General features: G+C 37.5%; 1 protein-coding gene across 2 annotated transcripts in view; it reads left to right on the top strand.

The window, feature by feature from the left end:
- The window catches only part of NUCB2 (nucleobindin 2), a 30,012-nt gene extending 6,184 nt beyond the window's left edge, over window positions 1-23,828 (top strand). For both annotated transcript variants that reach the window (XM_074148766.1, XM_074148765.1), the window contains 12 exons: window positions 4,728-4,871; window positions 5,537-5,644; window positions 6,935-7,061; window positions 10,428-10,531; window positions 11,934-12,119; window positions 12,769-12,859; window positions 14,464-14,522; window positions 16,048-16,140; window positions 17,200-17,289; window positions 17,871-18,041; window positions 18,365-18,446; window positions 20,367-23,828. In XM_074148766.1, the coding sequence (XP_074004867.1) occupies window positions 4,728-4,871; window positions 5,537-5,644; window positions 6,935-7,061; window positions 10,428-10,531; window positions 11,934-12,119; window positions 12,769-12,859; window positions 14,464-14,522; window positions 16,048-16,140; window positions 17,200-17,289; window positions 17,871-18,041; window positions 18,365-18,446; window positions 20,367-20,479 (1,368 nt within the window). In that variant the 3' untranslated portion in view covers window positions 20,480-23,828. The remainder of the gene's footprint in view (window positions 1-4,727; window positions 4,872-5,536; window positions 5,645-6,934; window positions 7,062-10,427; window positions 10,532-11,933; window positions 12,120-12,768; window positions 12,860-14,463; window positions 14,523-16,047; window positions 16,141-17,199; window positions 17,290-17,870; window positions 18,042-18,364; window positions 18,447-20,366) is intronic.
- Window positions 23,829-26,249: the final 2,421 nt, after the last annotated feature.

Genomic DNA, 26,249 nt, shown 5'->3' with positions numbered 1-26,249 from the left:
ATCTCCTGACAAAGAGTCCCTCGCCAGCTCTCCTGTAGGCCCCCTTCAGGTACTGGAAGGCTGCTATAAGGTCTGTCTGGAGCCTTCTCTTCTCCAGGCTGAACAACCCCAGCTCTCTCAGCCTGTCTTCATAGGAGGGGTGCTCCAGCCCTCTGATCATCTTCGTGGCCCTCTGCTGGACCCTTTCCAACAGGTCCATGTCCTTTCTATGTTGAGGACTCCAAAGCTGGACACAGTACTCCAGGTGGGGTCTCAAGAGCGCAGAGTAGAGGGGTAGAATCACCTCCCACGACCTGCTGGCCACACTTCTCTTGATGCAGCCCAGGATGTGGTTGGCTTTCTGGGCTGCCAGTGCGCACTGCCGGCTCATGTTGAGCTTCTCATCCATGAGCACTCCCAAGTCCTTCTCCTCCGGGCTGCTCTCCAACCATTCTCTGCCCAACCTGTATTTGTGCCTGGGATTGCCACGTCCCAGGTGCAGGACCCTGCACTTGGCTTAGTTGAACTTCATGCAATTTGCACTAGCCCACCTCTCAATCCTGTTCAGGTCCCTCTGGATGGCATCCCTTCCCTCCAGCGTGTCAAGCGCGCCACCGAGCTTGGTGTCGTTGGCAAACTTGCTGAGGGTGCACTCTATCCCACTGTCCATGTCTCCAATAAAGATGTTAAATAGCACTGGTCCCAGTACTGACCCCTGAGGAACTCCACTCGTCACTGGCCGCCAATTGGACATTGAGCCATTGACCACAACCCTTTGAGTGCGGCCATCCAGCCAGTTCTTTATCCACCAAGTGGTCCATCCATCCAATCCACGACTTTCCAATTTTGAGACCAGGATGTCGTGTGGGACAGTGTCAAATGCTTTGCATAAGTCCAGGTAGATGACATCTGTTGCTCTGCCCTTGTCCACCAAGTCTGTAGCAGTATCATAAAAGGCCACCAAATTTGTCAGGCATGATTTGCCCTTGGTGAAGCCATGTTAGCTGTCTCCAATCACCTTATTTTCCATATGCCGTAGCAGAGATTCCAGGAGCATCTGCTCCATGATCTTGCCAGGCACAGAGGTGAGACTGACCGGCCTATAGTTCCCTGGGCCTTCTTTTTTTCCTTTTTTGAATATTGGGGTTATGTTCCCCTTTTTCCAGTCAGCGAGAACTTTACCAGACTGCCACGATCAGAAGGGTTACAATAAAAACGCCCTGTGCACAACCTGAAACAAAACTGCTTGATGGGTAGTAGATAGCCCTCTTTTCAGAGCGGCTTATTACATCGAGTAGATATGAAGAATATATTGTGATATCATCCAGTCCTTTCCATTAGGTATGACAGCATGTAATTACAAAGGTTGGTATTTCCAAGGGAACCCAAATCGCCCAAGAGCTCAAGTCCCACAGGAAGTCAGCAGACCCAGTGGCACTTAGTCTGATTAGGGCCTTTGATAGATAAGCTTTGCTGACCACTGCAGAGGTAGTTTGAGATGATACAGCTCCAATTGCCCATCCCAAATCTGCTGGAGATTAGTGTTCCCTTATATGAGGTTTGGCAGACCTGCATGGTTGCTTATACCTCAGTTGTTTCAGTACCGCATGGACATTTTATGTATCAGTTTTCCTGAGTAGCAGAGGAAACCTCCTAGAAATTTAATGGTGTGCCCTCCTTTGGCCTAAACTGACAATCCCCATCTCTACAATTTCTTGTGTTACTAGAAGTTGTAGGTCAGCAGCTTAAAAAAGGTTATTTATATCTTTAAAATGGATCAAAGATCAGGTGTCATTGTTGAAAGTGCTGGCTTTAGTACTTGCCATAGGCAAAGAATGAATCAGTGCCATAACTACGGCTAGCACTTGAGTTTCTGGCTTTTCTGCCATGGTTCGTCTAACTAAATGACCTATTGGTCTTACATGAAATGAGCATGCTCAAATAAAAGCCACATATGATTTTAAAAAACACTACACACCGTACACAACTAGAATGGCTTATAATATTAAATTACTTTTATTTCTGTAATTTTGTATATATGAAAATAATTTGGTTGGGAAAATATTTATCCATCTATCAGGGGTCCAAATCTTTAGCATCGTCAAAGCTACGGTTTCTTTAAATGAATACTTCAAACATACATAACCTTTTTAAAAATAACTATACTCTCAGTATTCTTAGAAATGTTATTATGCTCATATACTTTGTAAGTCTTTTTTTTTTATTAGTTTTGTTACCTATCCATTGCATACTTATGGCCTTTCACTTACCAGTTTGACTGCCCCATTCATGCTCTGCTGGAATTTCAGTGAGGCAGATTTTTGTTTTACCAATTTTTTTTTGACTGTGTTGCTCTGTGTTTAGAGATGTTATTGCCCAGGCTGTTTATCCAGGATCTTTCAAAGTAGATTTTGGGGTTCCATTCTCTCCTATTCATTTTTAAAATGCACTTAGTTGACAGATATTTAATTAAGTGTTTGACTTACTTTTACTTTCTTTGCTGTTTTTTTCAACTGAAAAGGAAAATACAATGGCTTCCTCACAACTGTATCTCAATCTGCTTTGGAAGTGAGCCACCACCTTGCAAGTATTCATAGTCCTACCTATAGAATTTATAAGCCTTTCTTGTTAAGAAACAATGCTCTGATAAAATCTGTAGCATAGCCTAGGCCTCCCAAGGTTTTTCTATTTTAAATGGGGTATCAAAGGAATAGAAAAGATTCAGAGAAGACTAACAAGCATGAGCAAAGGTCCCTTCCACTCTAACCATTAAATGATTCTTTGATTTATACAACAATGTTCTGTATTTTAAAACATCTGAAGTATTGGATCTTTGGCATTTTAAAAAGGGATAGTGAGTAACTCCTTCATTAATCAACTCTATAAAGTCACTGCAGGCGAACAGCTTGTGTAGTAGTGTAGAAATTAGTTTCCTAGTTCCAGCAAATCAGTCTGGGTTTGAGTTTTTTTGTTTGTATGTTTGCTTGTTTTAAAGGAATGACCTAGACAAAGCTAATCAGACATTGCTGTTGTGGATCTGACAGTAGTGCTGACATCGAATCTAATATGCTCAATGTGGCAGCAACAATAGCTCCTGCTATCCCATCTGGTAATGATCAGATGTTAGTCATTTTTTAAACGAAAGTAATAGGTATTTGCTTTAACTGAGCAGAATCCACGTAGGCTCTTCTTGCCAAAGATGCAGTTAAAAAAATCCAGAGTATTCTTGTCATTCTTGAGCCTTTGAAATATAAACCAAAAGATGGATAGGTGGATATACTTTTATCTTCAGCTATTCCCTCATCCCCAACAAAAGAAAGAATATCTCTGCACATCTTTTATGCATTTCCCATTTTTTTTCTTAATAAGAGTGCTTTCTTTTACATAATACTTATGTGAATAGGGGGTGTCAACAATACTTAATATTAGTAAGTTACCGTTATCTACATTTATTGCCTTAGTAAAGCAGCAGTTTAATCCAAGCAAAAGTAATGCTTCGGTGTCAAGTACCAGAGCATGTAGTCAGGAAAACTGGCACTGACACTGTAATTACGGTTTGTCCATGTTCCCCCCTCCCCCCCCAAAAAATATAAAAATTGCTGTTCGTGGACATAAGTACTTTTGATAGAATTACTTGCATGACTAGTTAAAGCACTTGTGCAGAAATTCTCCTTGTAGCAGGTATACTTTTGATTTTTTTGACTGCATATTTCTTGAATATTATGTCTTTTTCTTTGACGTATCTAAGCTAATTTTAGACAGTATTTGACTGGCAACTTTCACTTTCTAGGAGGTGATTTATATTACTAATGTAACATTGGAGTTTGCTCAAGCTTTTTATAGAATACCCAGAGACTATGGACTGTCATATGCTAAATTGGCTGAATTGTCTCAAAAGACTGACTTCACTGTCAGATGCTGGATTACCATCATTGCTTTTGTAGCTGGATTTCTGATGCTCACACTGTTTAAGTATTCCATCTTACCAGTTTCTGAATGAATTGAGGTGTTTTCAACCAAATTTGATAGAGGGGAAGACAGAGCTTGGTGCTCATCAAACTGTGTGAGTTAGCCCTATGTAAGACACCAAAGAAAGTCTACAGGAGGCTAGCTTAATAAAGCCCCAGCCTCAGCAACAATTTCAGGTAGCCTGAACAGTTTTTTCAGGAATCTCTGTCAACAGGAAATATGGATATAACACGGATTGTAAAATATTTTTCCTGCAAATAAATTTTGGAAGAGATCTCGGCTCCAAATTAGGGAAAATACTCCATTACCGAAACATAAAAACTACTGGCATTACTACACTAAAGTCTGATTCAGTGTCCATTATTATCTTTAGTAGGAGTTTGCCAATAACTTCAGAAAAGACATGATCAGAGTAGGAACGTCAGTATTAGTTATGCAAGACTTGGCCATCCTAAACAAGTGTATGAACATTGTGTGTTCCCACCTGTTCTGTGAAGCCATTGATAATACCTCAACATCTTAAAAACTTCTCCCTGTTTACAGTACAATTTAGGTTTGCCACATAACTGTATGATAATATGAGGAAATCTACCTATGTAATAATCACCTTTAAAAATTAACGCTGTGTTTAATTCTTTGAGCTTTAGTGTTCCTTGAGAGCCATAGAACATCTGGAAAGTGGGTTCTTACAGTTATCTATGCAGGAACTTCAAAAAATTCTAACCAGTACGGTATGATAACACATTTATGTTAATTTTTGTGTCTTGGTCTCATTTCAGATGAAGTGGCTGTCTATCCTGCCCCAACAGTGTATTTTGCTGATGACATGTCTCCTAATGGCCTTGGAAGCTGTACCTATAGACATAGATAAGACAAAAGTCAAAGGAGAAGGCCACGTAGAAGGAGAGAAGGTAGAAAATCCAGTAAGTGTAATGAAATTTGTCTAATTAAGCATTTTTCCCTAATTGTTAGTAATCTGGCTATAGCAAACTCCCTTGTAAAATTTATATGTTCTTTACTGGAGTTACTTGCAGGAAGGAAACTAATATTATTCAGTATTGTTATACAGTCTACCATCTACTATGGTGAGGTTCTGTTTAAATTTGTTCTCTTTTATTTTTTTTCCCATGAGCTGCTCAAGGTGAGGTGGCACATGGAAGGAATTCCCCAGTTTACAATAGGAAGGACTGCTTGCTATTCCACAGACTTCTTTCAAGCAATTGAGTGGTGGCTTAGGAAATTCCACTCAGTGATTCCAGTTCAGTGTTTCAAATAGAACAGTAATGAATGAATTGCACTGTTTTAAAAAAACACCAACAAACTATATTAACATGACAGATGCTTGTGTATAACATGGATTCCTAAACACTTTTCTCCTCTTCCTTGTCAGTTGCTGAAACAAATGAATCATAAGAATAACTTGTTATAGGGCAATGATGCAAATCAGAAAAAACAAAGATATGTAAGAGAGCATAATGCCTATGTTGCTGAGATTTGAGTTTCAGTTTAATCATTGTATTTAAACAAAAATTCTGTGATTTTGTTTGGTAGTATATTCGTTCCTCTATATCACATTCTTTTTTTAAAGGATACAGGACTTTATTATGATGAATATCTCAGGCAAGTAATAGACGTCTTGGAAACAGATAAGCATTTCAGGGAAAAACTTCAGACTGCTGACATAGAAGAAATAAAGGTAGGTACAAAAAAAAAAAAGAATTAAGATTAATTAAATCCATAATCATGACCCATGTCTGTCTTCCTTTTCTTTCTTTATACTACTCTCAATTTTTGTGATCTTAAATTTCCTCTCATTTTTATTTACTTAGGTATTTAACTCTTACTAGATCGTTGTCTTTAGTCAAGGGACAGCAGAACTGCTGTTCATTAAAGAATATCCCATAGCATAAAAAAACCCCTAACAACATATGCTTGAATGCAGTTTCTGCCTTCTGCCTATCTGCTAAAAAGACAGTTTCAGACTTCATACAGGTAGGTGAACCTTCACGTACATCAAAACAGCTGGAAGTGTAGCTCTCACTCGCTGTTGCCTGCTGAGTAATTTGGAACACTGTTTGGAACATAGTGGTATATCTGTCTTCTGAGATTAAGATAGTGTGTCACAAACAAATATGATGACACGGAAGAGAATTACAAGAAAGTCATATTTTAAAATCTGAGGAAATTGAGGAGTTGTGCTAGAGGTAAAGTTAGTATATATAGGAATAAAATCGACCTCTGGCTTTCTCCGCTGCTGTCCTTTCTTTTGTGCCAATCCACATAGCGCACTCTCCAAAACCTCACCGCATTCTTGTCTTTTCTACTTTAGTTCCTGGCTCTAGGTGGTGGCTGTTCTGCATTCCCCTTTATGAGCTAGAAATTCAGCAAGGGACAGGTAGGAAACAGTCTAAAGTGATAGACTTAAAGAGGAGATCCTGCCTTTTGCGTTTCCTTTAATCCCTCACGTTGCCATTGGCAGCTTTTGGCTCCTTTTTCTTCTGTACGAGATCTAGTGTAACCCTTGAAGATTACTATCCATTTCCAGGTCCTGATAATTATTATTGCAATACACATTGGTGGCTGTTGCTGTGCTTGTCTCAAGTCTTACAGCTGTCATCAAGTGGATGAAGAACACAGCACTTCCTGTGCACCTCGCAGTTCTTTTGAACTAATTTGAGAACATTTGATCAAGAAATTTGCCACCTCTGAAACATTATGAGGTATTGCTGCTTCAAGGTCACGCTTTTGCTCTTTGAAGGAGCAAGATACTTTAGAAATTCTCTTCTCAGAAAGCTTTTAGGATTTCTCTCTGTTTCTATAACCATAGGCTTAAAAAAATTGAATATACTCTTTGAAAAATTTTGAGATTCTTGTAATATGGGCTACAGTATTGGCAAAGACTGACAGTAGTCTGCTGTCTTGCAGATCATGTCTAATGGGAATCCTAAAGGCACGTTGTTTTTACATATAACTTGTTTTTTGACAGAGTGGAAAACTAAGCAGAGAGCTTGATTTAGTAAGCCACCATGTGAGAACGCGGCTGGATGAACTAAAAAGACAAGAGGTGGCAAGATTAAGAATGTTAATTAAAGCTAAAATGGATTCTGTTCAAGGTAAGAATACAAAATTTAACTAGGTGAGTTCACAGATGGGATTGTGTTGGGGAGGTGCCCAAGATCTATTAGTTATGCTTTGTTTGCTGTCAACAATAATGACTGTAAGCTGAAAGTTAGTGTCCTTTCTGAGCTGGCCTAGGGCCAGTAAAGAGCCATCTTTACAGGAAACTGGGAAGATGAGGAAAGCCATCTGTATTTTATAAATAACTGAACTTGATTCTGGCAGTGGATTTTTCAGATACTTATAATCTTTTTCAACCTCTTTTTTATTTTTGTAGTGCATCAATTTATAGATTACCCACTGAGAACTAGTAACATAGTAGGTCTGTGTTTAAGAATACATAATGACATAGCATTTCATGTCTTTACAGGGTAGAAAAAGAGTTTGTTTGTTTGTTTGTTTATTTCTTATTTTTTAGAGTGAGTTAACACAAAAGTTTTCCTTTTTCTCTTTTTAAATCGCTGTTCCACCAATTAGAGTTATTGTACAGATTTATAACAAACATTAAACATTTCAGTTCAGAAGATTATTTTTTCTTATTTTGGAGGCAGTTTTAAGCTCCTGACTAAAGAAAAGCCATTTGGAGTGAAAAAAATTCTCTGTAGCATTTTCTTAATTGCTAATGAAATCATACAAACTCAGGCAATTTCTTTTAATGAATAAAGTATACAGGTTTCTAATGATTCTGATTGCTCTATGTTTGTGTGGGAAATGATGCTATCCCATTTTATTTCTTATTACCAAAGAATTTTTGAAGTTTTCATTTAGAACTAATTCTGTAAATTTCTTATTAGTGGTTTCTTTTTGAAGATAATTAGTTGCTCATAAACAAAGAACCTAATGGTGGACTGCATGCTTTTGTTCCTGAAATGCAGTTTTTCACAAAGAAGCTCTAATAAAAAGGGCTTAATTTGCCTATTATTTGTTCTAATTTAAAAAATTTTATTATTAAAAATATTTGCAAGTTATGGGGAGGCATCCCACTGAATTGAATAGATAACATATCAATTTAAAATACTTCAAGAATAAGAATCTGTCTTCCAGGCTAAGTCGAATTTCGAGGTGGCAAGTAAGCTGAAGAAGTATGCATTTGTAAATATGTGTTCATGGGGATGTTTCTAGGGTCAGGAAGGCATCGGATTAATTTGGGAAAAAGGATATTTACAGTGCAGTACCTTTCTAGTGAGATCTTTAGGTGCTTACAATGAATAATAACAGTTGCCTGAGGGCATCAGATGACCTTTCTGTCCTTTGCTTTCTTTTAATGAAAGTTCTACTCGAGACAGTACAGTCCACTGGTAGCTAGACAGTGCAGACCAGCGGTAGCACCTCCACAGGAGCCCATGCATAGCCTCACATACCTGCCAGACCTTGTGTTCATCTTCCTCAGGTGGCTCTTTAGCCTCCCAAGAGCCCAGTCTCATGCTCCTATTGCAGGCAAACGGTCCAGTGACGTCATGGTGACAGTCACAGTGAGCTAATTGACAGCAGGTAATGATACCTGATTGTTTACATAGTAATTTTGTGTAATTTGAATTTTTTTAATAGTTTAATGGACTGATTGCTTCTAGCTCTCTCTACTTCCATAAGTCAAGAGTGTTTTAGAAAGATAATTCCCCCCAACAGATCAGATCTGTTACAGTGTATGAGATCTCACGTTTGGGAAAGAACAAGATCAGATTATTCCAGTTAAAAATACACAGATGACTTCTAGGATGTGAAAACAAAGGGAGTGGGAAAACATCCTGTAAATTTTATAATCAGCCCTACCAGCAAGTACTTCACACCACATACAATAAGTATGGCCAGATTATCTATAAAATACAGCTGCATCTGTACACCTGTACAACATCTTGGAGCATGTACAAAAGAGCACTGTGTGGCAACAGCAGGCAGAGCTGTTTGATTTCCTTATATTCTGTTAATCTTTTCACTGTAACACCACTTAATATTTTAGTCTTCTATCAGATATAAAAAAGAAAAAAAAGCACAGAAACACACACCCCCCCCGTTTTCTTCCCTCTCAGATGTATCAGGTTTAAAAAAAAACAACCAGACTTGAGATTATATTATGCATATATTCAATCCTGATCCAGATGTGCTTTTAAACATTTGCACCAAGATCCTACTAGACTGATCAGTACAGGACAGAAGAATGTTAGGGTTGGGTCTCAGATAATACAGTAATGTGGCAAGTAAATAGTGTCAAAGAATAAGTCTTTTCCCATAAATATAAGAAATGGAGGAAAATGGGTTTGGGGGCAGGCCTGGTTTTTTTGTTTTTTTGTTTATTTGTTTATTTGTTTGTTTTATTTGTTTTTGTTAAAAAGCCTATTATTACACTTCTAAAAAATGTTTCAAAACCAGGCTAAGGCGCATATATTTCAACAGAAATTATGATCTCAGCAGAGAGGAATGATGGTTGAAATCTGCCCCAGCCAGTGTTTGCTGTTTTGTAATAATACAAACACAGCACTGAGTGTAAGACAGATAGTTTACCAAAGAATAACACAGTCAAAATGTTTTCCAGTTGTTTTTCAAACAAATAAAATACTCTTTGCTAAGTGATCTAGTAAAAGCTTACCTAAAATTGTTATACGTAATATATCAAAGTGAAGGTTGCTTAAGTTAACATGTTATCTAGCATTAGCAGTCAGAAACCATGGTAACAGCTAGAAAAGTGTGTTGCAGAAATGTGTTTTAGATACATTGTGTATTGATATTGTTGGGTATAGTTCCTGTTTGAAGGACGAGATAAATGTTTTGCAGCTTTTAGACACGGGACCTGACTCTCCACTGTCTTGCACTTCTCGTTTCGCACAAGTGAAATTTGAATATCTGCTTATCTGATTTGATAGAATTTTGCACCATATTGTACATCCATCTTTGGCCAGATACAAGTCATTTGCAAAATGTATAGGGCAGTAGAATAGTCAGGCTTCTCCCAGTTCAGGAAAAAGATGCAATTTGTTGGCTCTGATACTGCACATAACTTCAATTATGCCATCTATATAAAAGGGAATAAAATATTTTTCTTAATTTGTGAAGCTCAAATTGATTGTACATTTCCTTGCTGAAGCACAAGCCTTAATTTCTGCATGTTAAATTATGATGAGCAGTGAAACACTGACACATAAGAAGGAATAGAGTGCAAATTGCTATCAAGTTTGCCAGTCTCCTTCAGCAAAAGCAACTTCAGAAGTGTTGCTATAGTGTCCTCCAACAGTAAAAAAAGTATCCAGCCCTCAAGGAGCCTCAAGTACTTACAAGGCACAAACTCCTGTATAAAAGTTTTTAACTTCCTGATCTTGCTTGATTTCAAACTTATTTTAATGTTTTACATTTCTACCTTGTTCTTTCAGACACTGGCATAGACCATCAAGCTCTCCTTAAACAGTTTGAACACCTGAACCATCAGAATCCTGACACGTTCGAACCTAAAGATTTAGATATGTTGATCAAAGCAGTGAGTGCTAGATATAAACTACTGTGTTTTTTTTTTTATTAATTATTACGCTTTTTCTCTGGTAAAAGCAAATCCATATATACACCACTTTTTTGTAAGTGAGATGCAGTTTTCATTTTCAGAGAAAAGTAATTCAGAGAAAAATGTCTTCATTGCACACTTGAAAACTGTTGTCAGTGTGCATTATGCTGAAGAACACATAATTTTTGGGGTGGCATCGTAACAGGACTTGCATTCATGTGCCAGTACAAACAATTTTGGGAATAAAATAAGCCTTTCTAGGAACATTTAAGTTAAATGCAGTTTTGATAGGGTTACATTTTTCCCAAGTATATTTTCTGATTTCTAATTCTAAATTATTTAAGTGTCTCGCAGAATGACATAAAAAAATCACCCCATAACTAGCCATTTGAATTTTGGGATCTGTTATACATCAAGCTGCAAAACCACCGCAGAGTAGAATTTAAGATATCAATATTAGAAATTGCATATGGTGGGCATGGCATTCAATGTCTATTTAACAGGTTTGGTATCAACCACAGGTGTGGGTTTTTTTTTTTCAGTGCATGTTTATTAAGGGGATGCAGTTAAGCAAAGCATGACATGGGTTTTTTCAACTGCTGGAAAAAATACACTTCCCAAGGGTAAAAAAGGCTTTAATTTCAGATATGCTTTAGAGAGCACTGCATGTTTGACATGAGAATTTTTCAGTTTTCATATTTTCAAAATAAATGGAAAGTTAAGGTATATGTTAAGCTTCCTGCAATTTTTGTGGATTTTTTTTTACCCTTGGAAAATTTTATCTCAGTTTCTGCAAGATTGTCTTTTATATATATATAATAAAGTTTCTTGCCATTTCTCAGCATCACTTCTGGGAAAATTCTGGTTGGCTAGGAGAAGCATATCCTCAGCGGGGCAGTTCTTTCTCTTACTATATTATTTTTCTTGTCTTCTCATTTACTAACTCCCATTATTAATGAAGGCACTTTTTTCATTAAACTGTAGGGTAACCTACAAATGTTCTTATTCTGAAACAAACAAGGGGTTAATGCCACTATTTGAAGCTGTGCTTAATTAGTATGGGACATACTTAACTTGAGTTAATTTATTATTAATTGATGAGAAGGGACACCTTGATGCCTTCTTACATTACTGTGTATTTGCAAAAATTGTCCAGCAGTTGAACCCTTGCAACTTAATTTTTGTGAAAATAACAAAGTGAGGAGGGGTATTCACTGTCACATGAAAGGAAAGCACCGACTAGACTACCTCCTGTTTAAAAGCAGAGTGGCAATATGGCCAGCCTTGCCCACAGATCTGAACAATACAGTGTTTTTAATGTCATATGTGTTAACATAATTGTGTGGCATAATCATATGTCTACTTATATCTATATTTTTAGGCTACAAGTGACCTGGAAAACTATGATAAGACCCGCCATGAGGAGTTTAAAAAATATGAGATGATGAAAGAACATGAGAGGAGAGAGTATTTAAAAACACTGGATGAAGAAAAGAGGCAGCGAGAAGAATCCAAATTTGAGGAGATGAAGAAAAAACATGGAGATCACCCTAAAGTTCACCATCCTGTAAGGCCAGAGTCTGTTCTTACATGATTGGGTGGAAGCTTTCCTTTCCAGAGAGAAAAACCTAATGAAGAGAAGGGTGTATCTTATTTCTTCTCAGCATTTGGCTTTTCTCATTGACATAGGAGCAGATTGTGGGAATAGTGTTGAAAGCATTAAAAACCCACTATATATACCCCCCCATTTTTTCTGTACAAGTTTGCTATTTGCTGGCAGAGTTATTATTTACAAAGAGGCTAAAACTCATGAGGAAGAAGCCAGAATGATATTCAAAACTGTAGGGATTCCTTCATGGTATGCCTGACCTGCAAGGAACTGTTTCACAGCACCTTTTGCTCTAGAAAAGACAAACTAATTTTACTCCCTTCAGCTGTTGTTTCTAGATAAGTCTGTGTGGCCGTGACTGATTATTACAGGTGTTCCTTTCCACAAAACATGCATTTCCTTGACATTCCCCCTTTCCCTGGGCCTTTCTGTCTAATGAAAGTATTAGACCTGACCAAAAGGGAATTAAAGAAAATTCCATTCATTCCATTTGCAACATGACCAATCGGAAAATAAATCCTTTCGGAGAAACTATAATGCAAAAGTAATGCAGAAAAATTACAGTTAATAATTTTTTTAATAGTTTTTCTGTGTAACCAATCTATAGGGAAGCAAAGATCAGCTGAAAGAGGTGTGGGAAGAAGCAGATGGACTAGATCCCAATGAATTTGACCCAAAAACATTTTTCAAATTACACGGTAAGAGGTTTAGTTTAATTTAATAAACAAGTGAAATGACTTGCTGTTACCTTATACCGAGGGCCAGTTTGTCTTACGCTAGGATGAAGTCTTATACCTCAAACAATTTGGGTTAATCTGAAGAGTATAGAGGAGAAAATATTTATGTTATTGTTTGTAAGATTACTGCAGAGTTTTAAACGGGGTTTAAGAGTTGAAAACATTGTTTTGTTTAACTACCCATAAAATCATACAGGCAATAACCAGTAGTGATTACTCAGGGAAGTACGGGCACTTAGAGGGCTGTCCATAACTATAACTTCGCTTACACACTACATAGTAGGAATAAATGCTTAGAGGTGTTTGTGGGAAAACCTGCTTTTTCATCATCTCTGCAGTTAAGTGCCAGACTCCCCTTATCTTTGGAATGGTCACAGAAGTGCCAACCCTCTTCAGTAGTTGCAAGATTCCCTTAATTAAAAAAAAAAACAAACACCAAACCAAAAACCAAAACCGAAATAAAATGACCTCTAGTCCTGTCTCTATATTTCTGAGCAGTGTACAGCTAGAAACAGTAAAATAGTAGCAGACATGAGGATGCATCGCAATGGGCATTTTGCTTTGAATGTGATTGTGTAAATGTGTAACCTTATATCCTGACATTGTTAAATGCTTCATAATAAAGTATCCATAAGCAGATCCTGCCTGGCACTGGGCTGTGAGGGGTTGAGCAGTACACAGAATTTGATTAATCCCACAGATGATAATTTAACTGAAAAGAAAAAGTGCTCTAGCTTGAGTCTAAACTTTTATCTTTGTTTATAAAATATATAAATACATATTACAGTTATTGAACCATATTTCTTCTTTCTAGAAAGAGATCTTGAAAGATAATAGTCTGAAAATTTTTGGTAGCTTTTTTGTGCAAATCTTACCAAAACAGAGATACCTGAAACAACCTTTTGCCTTAGAGCTTAGTATATAAAAAACTTTGAAGCAATTAAACAAAAATATTGCATAATAACACTCACTTGAAGGAGACATTCTCTTTCAGTTTCAGAGGTAGTGTAACATTTTTCAGAGTAGAATTTAGGGTAACAAATGGATCGTTAGTTATCAAGTATTCTCCTCTCTGCATTTGTCATGAAAAGTCATTTTACAGTGATCTTTTCTCAAGTGCTGCATATTTATATAGATTTTCACATAATTCTTTAGCTTTTTTGGAGAGTCATACTGTTGTTTAACAAAGTTTTTCTACAGATTTTTATTGCTCCTGAATCTATTTACAAATTTAATTGTTAAATTGGGACAACTTGTTCTCAGCACTATTTTTTGGCAGTTGCACTCTGTGCAGTCCTGTTGTGATCTACTTCAGTTTCCTAATCTAAGAAGTAGGGAGATTGCTCCAGATTTGTCCAGTCAACCAACCAAATATGGCAATATGGTTCAGCCTACGCCTGCTAAAAATCTAAAGAGAAAAAACAACCTATGTAACCAGCATCTTGTTAAATGAGTTTAATTTATGTGAGATGTGTATGCTGATACTTACTTAACTCATGGAGAACTGTTACATGTATTGCTTTCTGTAAATACTCAGCTTTGGTTTTCAACACTACTTTTTGTAGATGTCAATAATGATGGTTTCCTGGATGAGCAAGAACTAGAAGCCCTGTTTACTAAAGAGGTAAAGAAAAAAAAAAGTTCAAAAACTTAACTTGTTTCAGTAAATGGTTACAAGAATGTCTGTATTCTTTCCAAGTATATCTGGGGGCTTTGGACTACAAATTTGAGTATTCATGCCAAGTTTTGTGCTTTGTTAATGTTTCTACAGAAGTGTAAAAACATATCAGCAGGGAAAATAAATTAGATGAGGTATAGGACTCAGACACTAGAGATCTAGGGCTCAGGTAGTCCTCTGCCGCAGGCTTGTTTGAGATTTTGTAATTAATCTGCACGACAGCTATACCTGTATAAATTGCAATGCAGAGAGCTGCACTCATGCTCTGGCTAGATGCAGCCTGGTGGAGTTTCTGAAGCTGGGTATCTGCTCATTCAGTGGTAATCTAAAGTCATAAGATTTATTGAGAGAAAAAGGGTCACGCTTATGCGAATTAGCTCAAAGCGCATTGCGGAAGCAGCTACAGAAATTTCACATATTTTGTATCTAGCTAGTTTGGAGCGCATGTACATCTGATAAAGTACACAGGCTCTTAGTTTCTTGAAGCCTTGGTTTGATATTTGTGAAAACGCAAATGTTAGTACTTCTTTGCCTCCCAAAGGGGTAATGATAGCAATGTATTGAGATTCTATAGTGATGGGAATTGCAGAATCAGTGAGTAAACAAAGGGCCTTGGTCTTAATTTTTCCAGTAGGTTCTGTTTCAGTATAGCAGGAAAAAAACCCTAAACTTCCCATTCAGAGACCCGGTGCTATGGTCGTCAATGTCTAGTCTTACAATCTTTTCTAAACTTCATGAGTCAGGGAGGAAAAGTGCTATATAGTGTATATAGAAGCTTATAAATTCAAACTAGCCTAAATTTTTGAAGAAATTAAATTTGGAAACACAGATCTCTAACAATACTTTGTCATAATCCTCTCTAATACAATGAAGATATATGGCAGTCTTTTTTGACAGATATGTCCCACCATTTTGCAATTTTGTAGTTTAAAAACAAATAGTCTGGGGCCTCAAAATTACCTATGGCTAAACAAGCAAAGCTAAATGACTAAGAAAGCTAAATAGAAGCAAATAAGCATAAATTCACCAGAAAGACATTGTTCAAGAAGAGAAGCGGACCATTAAATTAAGCACTCAATTTATCTTGTGGTATCCTGGATGCTTACGTGTCAGCTGCATGCTCTGATAAAAAAGCTACTCTCTCCTGTTCCAGAAACCATGTGGAAACTGTCTGCTTTGAATCAAATGTAGGATCAGACTGTGCATGCCAAGGTCATCTTTACTGTAAAGTCCAGAGCACGAAATTACAACAGACCACATGAATTAACTGAAAACTTCATTCTTAGCAATGAAAGGCTCACTTGTTGCTTAAATACTATGCTGAAAGAGGAGAACTACACACACACACTCTATGGGAAAAATGGTGAACTCATGTTTTTAGCAAAATCTCAAACTACTGTTCCAAATACGCTCTGTCATTTGAATGAGCAGCCCTTTCTCCAAGCTAACATTTGCTAATTCTGAATTTCAGCTAGAAAAAGTTTACGATCCCAAAAATGAAGAGGATGACATGGTTGAAATGGAAGAAGAAAGACTGAGAATGAGAGAACATGTAATGAATGAGGTGCGGACTGACATTCAGTAGAGCTGCCAATTTCCTTTTATGTTCAGTAAATACAGTCCTCCTAACAAGAAGGGTTGTCCAAGTACAGCAGAAAGGGACAACCTGTCACACTGAGTGCTGTTTGTGCCGGGATTCACATAAAGTTACAATTGTCAAGCCCTGTCCCCATATTCTGATGTAAATGCCTGCTGGCTATTTCTTTTTTTAAAGAAGTTCCAGAGAAGGAATTGTGCTGTAGCCTCCCATCTTTTGCAGATACTGAGATTCAGTAGAAATTCCCTGTGAATTTCGTGTCAAGCAGGGAAGACTCTAAATGTGCTTTTGCACAATGCTTTTTTGCACAATGAAAGATTGAGGTGTGAGGAAAAAGGAGTAGAGCTGTGTCTTCTTTGATGTAGCTCACCCTTGTCGCTTCAGAAGGGAGCTCATAACTCCAGGTGTCACCTGTGACAGTGAATACCTTTACTAGTGCTGGTAGGTTTTCCGCTCAGAAGACAGAGGAAAGGACAGATGATGTTTTAAACCACCACGTTTTTCACTCGTATCTTTACTGTATTCAAATATATTTATTCCTTAAGCTTGAGTAACAGATTAAGCCTGGTCTTCTCTTAGTCATAAAGGGAAGCATTTCCTCCCTTCCCCTTAAGGATTCTCACACAATTCATTTGGGTTTTTTTTTATGTTTTAAAACCTCCCTAACCAACAGTAGAGATTACTCTGACTCACAGCTACAAAATTACTACCAGAAACCTACAAAACATTTCACTCAAAAAAAATCATGCCGCTATTAGCATTGGGGCTGCGACCACAAATAATGTTTTCAATAAAGCCAATGAATTTTGAAGTAAAATGTGAGGATTTACTTTTTATTTCCATTTTTGTTAAGCTATATGAACTTGTGAGGGAAAGTTTCAGAAGATTTTGCAAGCACTCTTTTGAAAATGGGACAGTTTAAAAATAAAATCGTTGTATTTGAAGATATTTGCATAATGAAATTAAACATTAGCTCTACCAAAACCTATCATTTAGATTGAGTATAATTTTTTTTGCTTCAAATAGGTTGACATCAACAAGGACCGGCTAGTGACTTTGGAAGAATTCCTGCGAGCTACAGAGAAAAAGGAGTTTTTGGAGCCAGATAGCTGGGAGGTAATGAGAGTGTGTTCCAAGTGCAGCATACTGTACTATTACCATCACTACCCAGGAAACCAAACGGCATGTCTCTGACCTTTGCTTTTTTTCGGACCTGTTTTGGTATGTGTGTGGTTAAGCGCCTTAGCTGTATGTAATGTACAAAATGTAGCAGATAATGTAATGCAGATGTAATCTTTATGGTCCACACACAAACAGAAAAGGTCTTGCGCCACCCTGTGGATTCTAGAAGAGCTTTTCCCACATGCTTTTCAAACAGAAAATGGACATTTGGTTTATTAATTACTTTAAAGGGAAGTTAAGAGCTCAGCTGGAAGCAAGAGTAATTCTTTTTTTCTCCTTACCCTAGATCTGTAGTAGAATTTTGCTGAGAAAATAGCTGAGAAACTGTTATTTTGCTGTTTCTTACAGGGAGTGTACTAACCCTTCACAGTGCCATGTCTGGGTGTTTTGATGAAAATTCTGAGGGTTTTTTGGTGAATTGTACAATTCAGCTAATAGTAATTCTAGTGGGAAGATAATAAAAATATATATGCATTCCTGCCTAAGTATTCACGTTTGTATGTATTTTCTTGCAGACACTAGATCAACAGCAGCTCTTCACTGAGGACGAACTGAAGGAATTTGAAAGTCATATTTCTCAGCAGGAGGATGAACTTAGAAAGAAGGCAGAAGATCTTCAGAAGCAGAAGGAAGAGCTACAGAGGCAGCACGACCAGCTTCAGGCTCAGAAACAAGAGCTTCAGCAGGTACACTTAGGAGAACAGATTTTTTTTTTTTTTTTTCCTTTTCTGTATCCTTATATGTGTGACAGCTCATGGCAATCCCCAGCTCTGTCTTGATTTCTCATATGAGTCCCAGCTGAATTCTAAACTAATGGTACCACAGCAAAACATAATCTAGTATTCAGCAATATAGCAAACAATACAAGCATCTCAACTCAGTAGCATACCCATTAACAAAGACTTTAAATAATGACTGCAAAATTTGTTTTAAGTGTATTCTTTTATGTCACGTCAGAGAAAGTTGACATATTTAAGTTTTTTAACTGTGGGATTTTATTTTTCACCAGGTTGTAAAACAGATGGAACAAAAGAAACTACAGCAAGGAAATCCTCCTGCAGGACCAGCTGGAGAACTGAAATTCCAACCCCGTATGTATCTGTCTGTGTAGATAGACAAACTTTAAAACCAGATCTCCAAGTCATTAAAATGATAGCTTCTGTTCAAACTGTTAATATAAGGTAGTTTCAATAATCTCTGTAGAGGGGTTCACTAAATTGTCTTTAAAAGGGAAGTATAACTCTGCTGAAGTATTCCTGAAATCTCAATGCTTTTAAATCCATAGTAAAAAACCAGAATTCTAACTCAAGGCATCCAATGGGCAGAGGAGGAAGATTGTGTTGTACCTATCAGTCTAAAAATATTGAGGTCTAGGATTTCTGAGCATCCAGAGAATAGGGGAATACAAATGACCAGGTCTGTCAATGTCCTATGGCTGCATTATCAGTCTGAGACTGCAGAACAAATCAAAGCATTTAAATGCTTTCAACAAGTCTATCCTCTGTGGCTAATTGAGCAGCAGTTGGGTACAACAGGACATGACAAGGTAGTTTTAGACAGTACAAATGACTAATTGCTTCAACATCCTCAGAAGACAGTGTCATAATAAATCATTGCATTGGCTCATTGGTGGCAACAAAATGGTCAGGTATATATTAGCATTTCTTATCTATAACACATTGTCCGTGTCTCTTTTGTGCTTTAAAGGGGCTTTGCTCTCCCGTGCATCCTAACTTAGCTTTTTCTCCCCCTCTGGAAAGGTTGAAAGTAATATGCCTGTATTGGCTTCCATGTTCACGTGCTAACGTTATAGTAGAGCTCAAGAACTTTTTGACATTAGTCTCAAACATAACACTTCAGACTATATGCAGGCAGCCTTTTGAATACTGGAAGCTCTTAACCGCTCCTGCAGGGCCAACAGTGGGTTTTCAAACCTTAAATGCTACCACCAGTTATTACACCTTACTTTGTTGAGTACCCTGAAATTCTATCCCTAAACCACTCAGTTCTGTGAAAAGAAATAATGACATTTCAGTACCAATTTAATTTTTTCTTCCATTTGCTTCAAAACTACCTGTGGGGAATTTCATTTTATGATCTTTAGTTCTGAGAGCCTCCCCTCATCTTCAGTAAAAACACCATGTATAATAGCAGATGCCCTGGGAGTTGGACTAACGATACATCTTTTGATACTGGCAATATTGTAGCATATTGCGTATGTTCATGCAACAGCGTATAGCTCTGTTCTTAACACATATTATTTTATGTAAAAACTTTTTGCAAAGTCATTTAATGAGGTGTCATAAGAATTCATTATATCAGCCAGAACTAGTCGCTACTCATTCACTGAGTTAAGGAGATCCAAGCAGACAATATTTCTAATCTGTAGGCTACTGGAGCTAATAAGAGTTCTAAGGAAAAACAGAAAATCACAAAAATGCAGCTGTGAGTTCTGAAATTGTCAGCAAACTATGAACATTAGTAGTATTCAAAGGTAGCCAAAGGGATAATGCTGTAAATATTGTTGCCACAGTGAGGAGTAAATATAGGAGCAACTTTTTGTGGGTTTTCTTGGTGGTTTTTTTTTTTTTTCTTTTTCCCCCCAAGCTTCCCATATTGAGATTGAAAGTTTCGTAAACACATACTATATTTCAGAAAGAACAATCTCCAAAGAACCAATGTGTTTTATAAGTGAAAATATTTCACAGGAACAACTAATAATCTAAGAGGAAACGGAATATTATATGATGCATATATATAAAAAATATATTAGAATATTAAAAATATATTAAAATATTAAAAATATATATAATATGCACACTGATGCAGTCTATTGGGTGATCTCAATCCAATGTCACTGTTAGTCACATACAAAATGCCTGATTCCAATTAAAAACCAAAACCCAGAAGGTTTTGTTTGATTGTCCCTACACTTGAAACTTTCCTTTAGAGACTTTTCACATCTGGGGCCAATTTGAGAAGTTACAAATGTTATTATTCTTGTTTTACAGCTGGGGAACACAAAGTTGGAGATACACCAAAACATCCTGCAGGAGGTGATCAGCCTTTACCACCAGGGCATGTCCAAGAACCAGCTGCTAGAACTGATCAAGTTCACCCTTAACCACTTGTGCCTCAACTTTATAGCATCTTTATTGGGGGGGGGGGGGGGGGGCAGGAAATCAGATTGCAACATGAACTCTCCACTTTCTTCCCCAGATTGTAAAATCATTGGGAATGTTAGAGGTCAAGTATCAATCAGATTCAAATCATAGATTGAACTAACTTTCTCCTTAATGCAGCAGTGAGAAACACAACAATGGGATCATTTAGAGGCTATAATGGAGGATGGAATTAAGGAAACAATTAAAACTAAAGGTTTTTATGGCTAGGGGACTGAGCTGTTGAACTCTTCTCTTACAAAAAGGGAGGAGGTATCTGCTATTCTGTGTTTAGGCACAAATCGGAATCTTCTCAGAGAGGAAGCAGGGAACTGGCCTGCATGTCAAGTTAGGTCTAGTTTTATATAGAAAGTCTTTCCGGAAATGCTGAGAAGTAAAATATGGGGAAACAAAGACCATAGATAAAGGCCTACCATTTCCAGCACTACCAAACCCTTTCTTCTTTGAGACCAAATAAAAATCAGACTTCTAATCCTTCATCACAGAAAATTTGCACTTTCTAAAATCTAAGTACAGCAAAGAATTATATGGAACAGTGAATATTTTTCATGTTTACAGAAGCCTAAGAATTTCACTGTAAGCCTTCAAAAGAAATACTGTATTTCCGGTGTACTGATCTGAACCGTCCTCCTTGTTGAGATTAATTCTGTGTAGCAGTTGAATACTCAACTGGCTCTTGGGACAGTACTTTTGTCCCTGTTTCTTTCATCAGGTGCCAGCTGATCTCAAAATTTTGCAAGTTATTAAGTAAGCCTTTTATGTTGATGGAAATATTGTGCAAAACAGAACAAGGCTCTTTGTCTTTTTCTGTACAGATTATCCTACCTCCTATGATAATACCAGATTTTTCAAAATGCACCACAAGCTTCAGAAAGCTTTTCTCAGACATGAATCTTTGACTTGTTAATAGTCTCACTGTTAACTCTTACTAGTCTTTCAACAGTTCATGAAGTGTCCTAAAACAGGGGTGCTACTTGATCGTATTATTTTGGTATTGAACCAGGATAGGTCCCTAATATTGTAAGCCAAGATTTTACAGGAGTAAGTTAATCTTCCTGTGGGTTTTACTATAATATTGAAAAGTTGTGTCATTGTCCTTGCTTGTTATGCATTTCAGACTGAAAGTATCCTAAAGTGTAAACCCTGTTTGGGGTTTTTTTTTTTGTTTGCTTGGGATTTTGTGCTGGGGTTTTTTTTGAAACTTGCATTGTTCTGATTGTATAATTCTGGCTTTGAACTGATACAAACGCACACATCACACCTTGGCAAGTATCCTTTGCATTTCCTTCCTGTTCTGTGGCTAGCTATTGACAGTGTCATTAAAAGAGATCATTTGGGGTTTGAGCAAAGAAACAGAGGCAAGGCTGTGTTACAGAAAGATGTGCCTTTCAGTGTAAGACTTGAATATTTTAGGCAAACTCAAAAAAGACAGGAGGCAATTACTAACATTTTGTATTGACATTTGGGAAGTTTTTCACTCTGAAGAACTTTCATCGATTAAAGCTAGGCATATCCCTTCCATTTTTAAGGCTTCTTTCATTAGGATTGAGCACATTAGTATTCTCCACACAATAGAATAGAACTCACTGCCAGAACAGATTAGGTTTCCTTAACTGTTTTATCTTATTAGTTGTCATGTCATAATTCCTTCATTTATACCACTCAAACAATTGGACTTCATTTACCTCCTCTTTTTTTTTTTTTCCTTCTTTACACAAGTGGTTAATATTTTAATTCCAAAACCAGTGTCTCCAATGTGTGTCATTTCCATGCATTTCTAACATGAGTTTAATTATGTCTTTGTCAGGAGTCTAAAATATGTTTCAACAACTTAGTCTTTTTGCTAAGAGGCCCAGACATAGTTACAGCTACATCCAAACTAACAGTGTCTCAGTACACAGCCCTGTCTTTGAGGTTGTAGCCTGGTAACGGGTAACAGAGCGAGGAGGGAAACAAAGGGGGAATTATTCAAACATCGTGGAAAAGGTGAGGGGAAATTTGTTTGTGTTCTCCCCATCCCACATGAAAGTTTACAGAGGACAAATGATACAGCCACAGATGTTTGTAGAAAATTAAGGACTGAAACCTTTGGTGTGAAGGCATTTCTACCATACAAATCATTCCTTCAGGCTACATCTGCCTCCTAACATACGTAATGACATGCTTTGTAATGCTTATAAGCTTTGGTTTCAGTGCAACCTCTTGACTGTAAGATCCTAACTCTCCCTGCTGTTGGAGATGGGCATTATATCCCCCTTATACCATTTACTTCAAAACATCCAGAGTTTTGTAAAGAACTGTTGTAACTTGGGTGCTGAACTCAGCTTCTGCACACCACCACGTAGTGAGCATCAGTGGTGACTGAGGAAGCCACTTGTGAGAAGCCAGAGTTTTCACTTGTCATTTCATCATGAGCTAGCATTAGCAAAAGTTCCTTGTTTTCCATTTCAACTAGCCACTGAGGTGCGTTCAGTGTAAAACGGCTCGCATCTTTCTTTCAATTGCTATCTGATACTTAAGTGTTGTTCTTGTCAGTGTTAATGTAATTAGTAGCTTGCAGTTTAGCAATATACTACAGACTTTCTGTTAATTTTTTAGAAGTGGAAACAAGCAGGTTTTTTAACCTTAGAATTGGTGGTCAGGTTTCTCGTGAACAATAATCAAGGTTTAGTCAAACTGACAGTTATTTGCCCTAAATTATGTGGAAGCAAGAGCCTCAGTCCTCAGCAATGCTTAAGTTATTGAACTTCTACTGAACACATCTTAGATTTTTTGCCTAAATGTTTTGGAGATGAGCACCCAAATTACAACTTCATACTCGTCCACCCAATTAAAAAAACCTCATATGCATGGGTACCTGTATCGCATGTCCACAAAGACAGCAAAGACTGAGTGGATGTTCTTTCAAAAGATGGTCTGTCAGGTCTGGGCTATGGACAGACAATGTTCACCCAATACTGTGCATCTCGCCCTCCTCTGTAGAGGAAGCATATCATTCTTCAGGCCCAGGCTGAAAGTGGTCTCCATCAGAGAGTAAAACTCCATCACTCCATCAGAGTGTAAAAGTCACCGAACTATTTTTGTGGATCAATTCTGAAGTGTGGTTTAAATAAGAGTTTTCTCACTGTGAAAAACATCTGTCTTAGAGGTTATGCAATGTGCTGAAGTCATGCTTACACATGAAATGTGTAGCAGGTTTGTTGCTTTTTAATGTGTTGTTTGTTTTCAATGCTGATGTCTTCTTTTAATTGGGTTCTCTCTTCCATAAAAGAGACTAAAAGTATTAGCCACTAAAAGCATGTTTCTACCATGGTACTCGTTTCTCAGGAGCTTTTTAAAGTTGAAAAAAGGTTATTAAACTAAGCTTACAGCTAAGCGAGGAAGTAGAAAGCTATAATCACAGATAAATAAAGGGACTGGAATATTTTAGGCACCAGTGCTTTCACCTGTACCCTGCTTTTCATTTAGGAGGTGATTACAAGAAAACCAAATGTAGCTTCACACAGACACCAGTTCCAAGACAAAGATGCAGAGATTCGGTTTTGTTCTTGGCTGGAATAATATTTGATCAATGTTGTAGAAATTCGTATCCTCCAGTGCAATATATGTAGAAAAAAAAAAAAAGCCCCGCTCTGTAGTTTATATAGATTAGTTTTTAACTGGATTAAACTGAAACTCAGCGTAGTGACAGTTGTCTAGTGTTTTATTTTAAGTGGGTGGGAAAGAGGTGGGTTTAGATCTTGTCTATATGCACAGCTTTTTATTTCTGCTTAGAGGCCGTTCTGCTTAGATGTCCATTTTTTGCTTGCTGGAAAGATGTGAAAAGGAATTTTGAAGAAGAGATGAGTATCTTGTGTTCTTTTCTGGCACCAGCTGCCTCACTGCAATAGCTGTTCAGTAATTAGATACAGAAAATTGAGCATTCAAGTATTCATAAAAATACAAAACTAAGTAATTGAAATGCTACTGCAACATCATTACAAACTCTTGACAACGCCACACACTTCCCTAGCTTGTTCAAATTCAAAACAGAAATCCCAGAGAAGGTGAAACACCCACAGGTTTAATAATAGACTTTGCTATCGGTTGCTTTTCTTTGCTTACAGATTTTGCCTTCAAAACCAGGTGTCAGCATGGCTGTGGCAGCGTGTCTCTTGGGGAGATCCACAGGACATGCTGCCATATCCAGCCACATGAGATTTTTTCCATTTTGTAAATGTATCTTGATTAAGAAAAATTTGATGTATGGTAGTATTTTCTGAAGAAGTGAAGCTCTGAGCTACAGATTGTCATTTTGTGATTTATCTAAAAGTAGGTAGCAGATGCCAGGAGCTGTCACTAAGGTCAGCCCCAAAAATACTTTCTTGTTTATATCCTCAGGTGTCTGTTACTTACTGAAATGAAGAGGTAGTTGTACCAAGGTAGTGAAAGTCCCACCTGAAAACATACCAACACTCACTGTAGTTTAGTTACATTTCTAAAATTTTTTTTTTTTTTTTTTTTTTTACATAATGGGAAACAGCTTGAGCCCTATTATTTACACATCCACGGACAGCAAATATCAAAACCACCTACACTTACACTAATGTTTTCTAATGCCTTAAAAGCTATGCTTGCCAGAAACACTTTGTATCCAATAGTAGCTCTTTTTATAATTATACTAGCCAATACTATGCTAAATAACAGCCTGCACACTTGCTTGTGTAGCCAAGTACAATATCAATGAGGGAAAGTAATTTTTTTCAGAGATACTCAAGTTTCTAAATGTGGTAAATTTTTCAGTGACAAATGCAGGGACAGAGCAGCACTACAAAGCTGACCTCTCTATTCTTTGCAACTTTTCCATCAATTCAAGAAGCCGTTAGTCTGAATGGCCACACAGTGGCTGCTGTTTGGTCTCTGTTGCAATTTGTATTTACTAAAATGTCCATTTCCTTAACACATAATAGCTCACAGCTGGTATCTTCAAAGAAACTGCCCATAGAGCCATTTTTGTGTTACAGAAGGTGATGCTGCACACAATACACAGAGCTTCCCCTCTAATATTTCTTTTCACACCCTCTCCCACTAGCTTATCATTGCAGTTCATACTACATTGAGAAGAAGACTTCAATTTTTGTACTCCCTACCACTAGTGACAGTGAAGAAAGTAAGATGGAGGTGCGGGCATCCCTCCACCGTGCATCACACCAAGCTGCCCCACTGCATGAATTTAGAGCCCACCTCGGAGGAGAGGATGAGTTATTCAGCCACGGAGTAGAGTCCTATACAAACTTGTATGCGTGGAAATTTCCACAGTCCGAGAAAGACACTAGATACTTTGGTAGCAATGAGTGTTGTTCCTGAGCCCACCTCTATTCTACAGGCTGTGCAGGCCTTGCCAGTGCACTTAGTACCACGGAGAAGCGACACAACATCTATTGTAGCACACAGCGATTTTTCACGTGTTCAGCGCATACATGCAGTTCCATACTGTTCACTAGAGGGAGCCTGAGCACTTTTAAAAGCTAATTAAACAGCAGAGTGGTAGCATAATAAAACAGGATGTTGAAAACTGCATGATCCCTCAAAAGCCAAACGGCAGCTGCCATGTTTCTAAAGGGCCCTTTTTTTCCCCCTTTTTCTTTTACAAGAATGCATTTCTTACATTAATGCTGTTTCCCTTCGGAAGAGAACCTGAAAGCGCGAATGAGCATTAAGCTGATGATGTTC

Source organism: Numenius arquata, chromosome 6 (genome assembly GCF_964106895.1).
Source record: "Numenius arquata chromosome 6, bNumArq3.hap1.1, whole genome shotgun sequence".
Lineage (NCBI taxonomy): Eukaryota > Metazoa > Chordata > Aves > Charadriiformes > Scolopacidae > Numenius > Numenius arquata.
The sequence above is the reverse complement of the archived record's forward strand: the minus strand, read 5'-3'. Positions and strand labels throughout refer to the sequence as shown.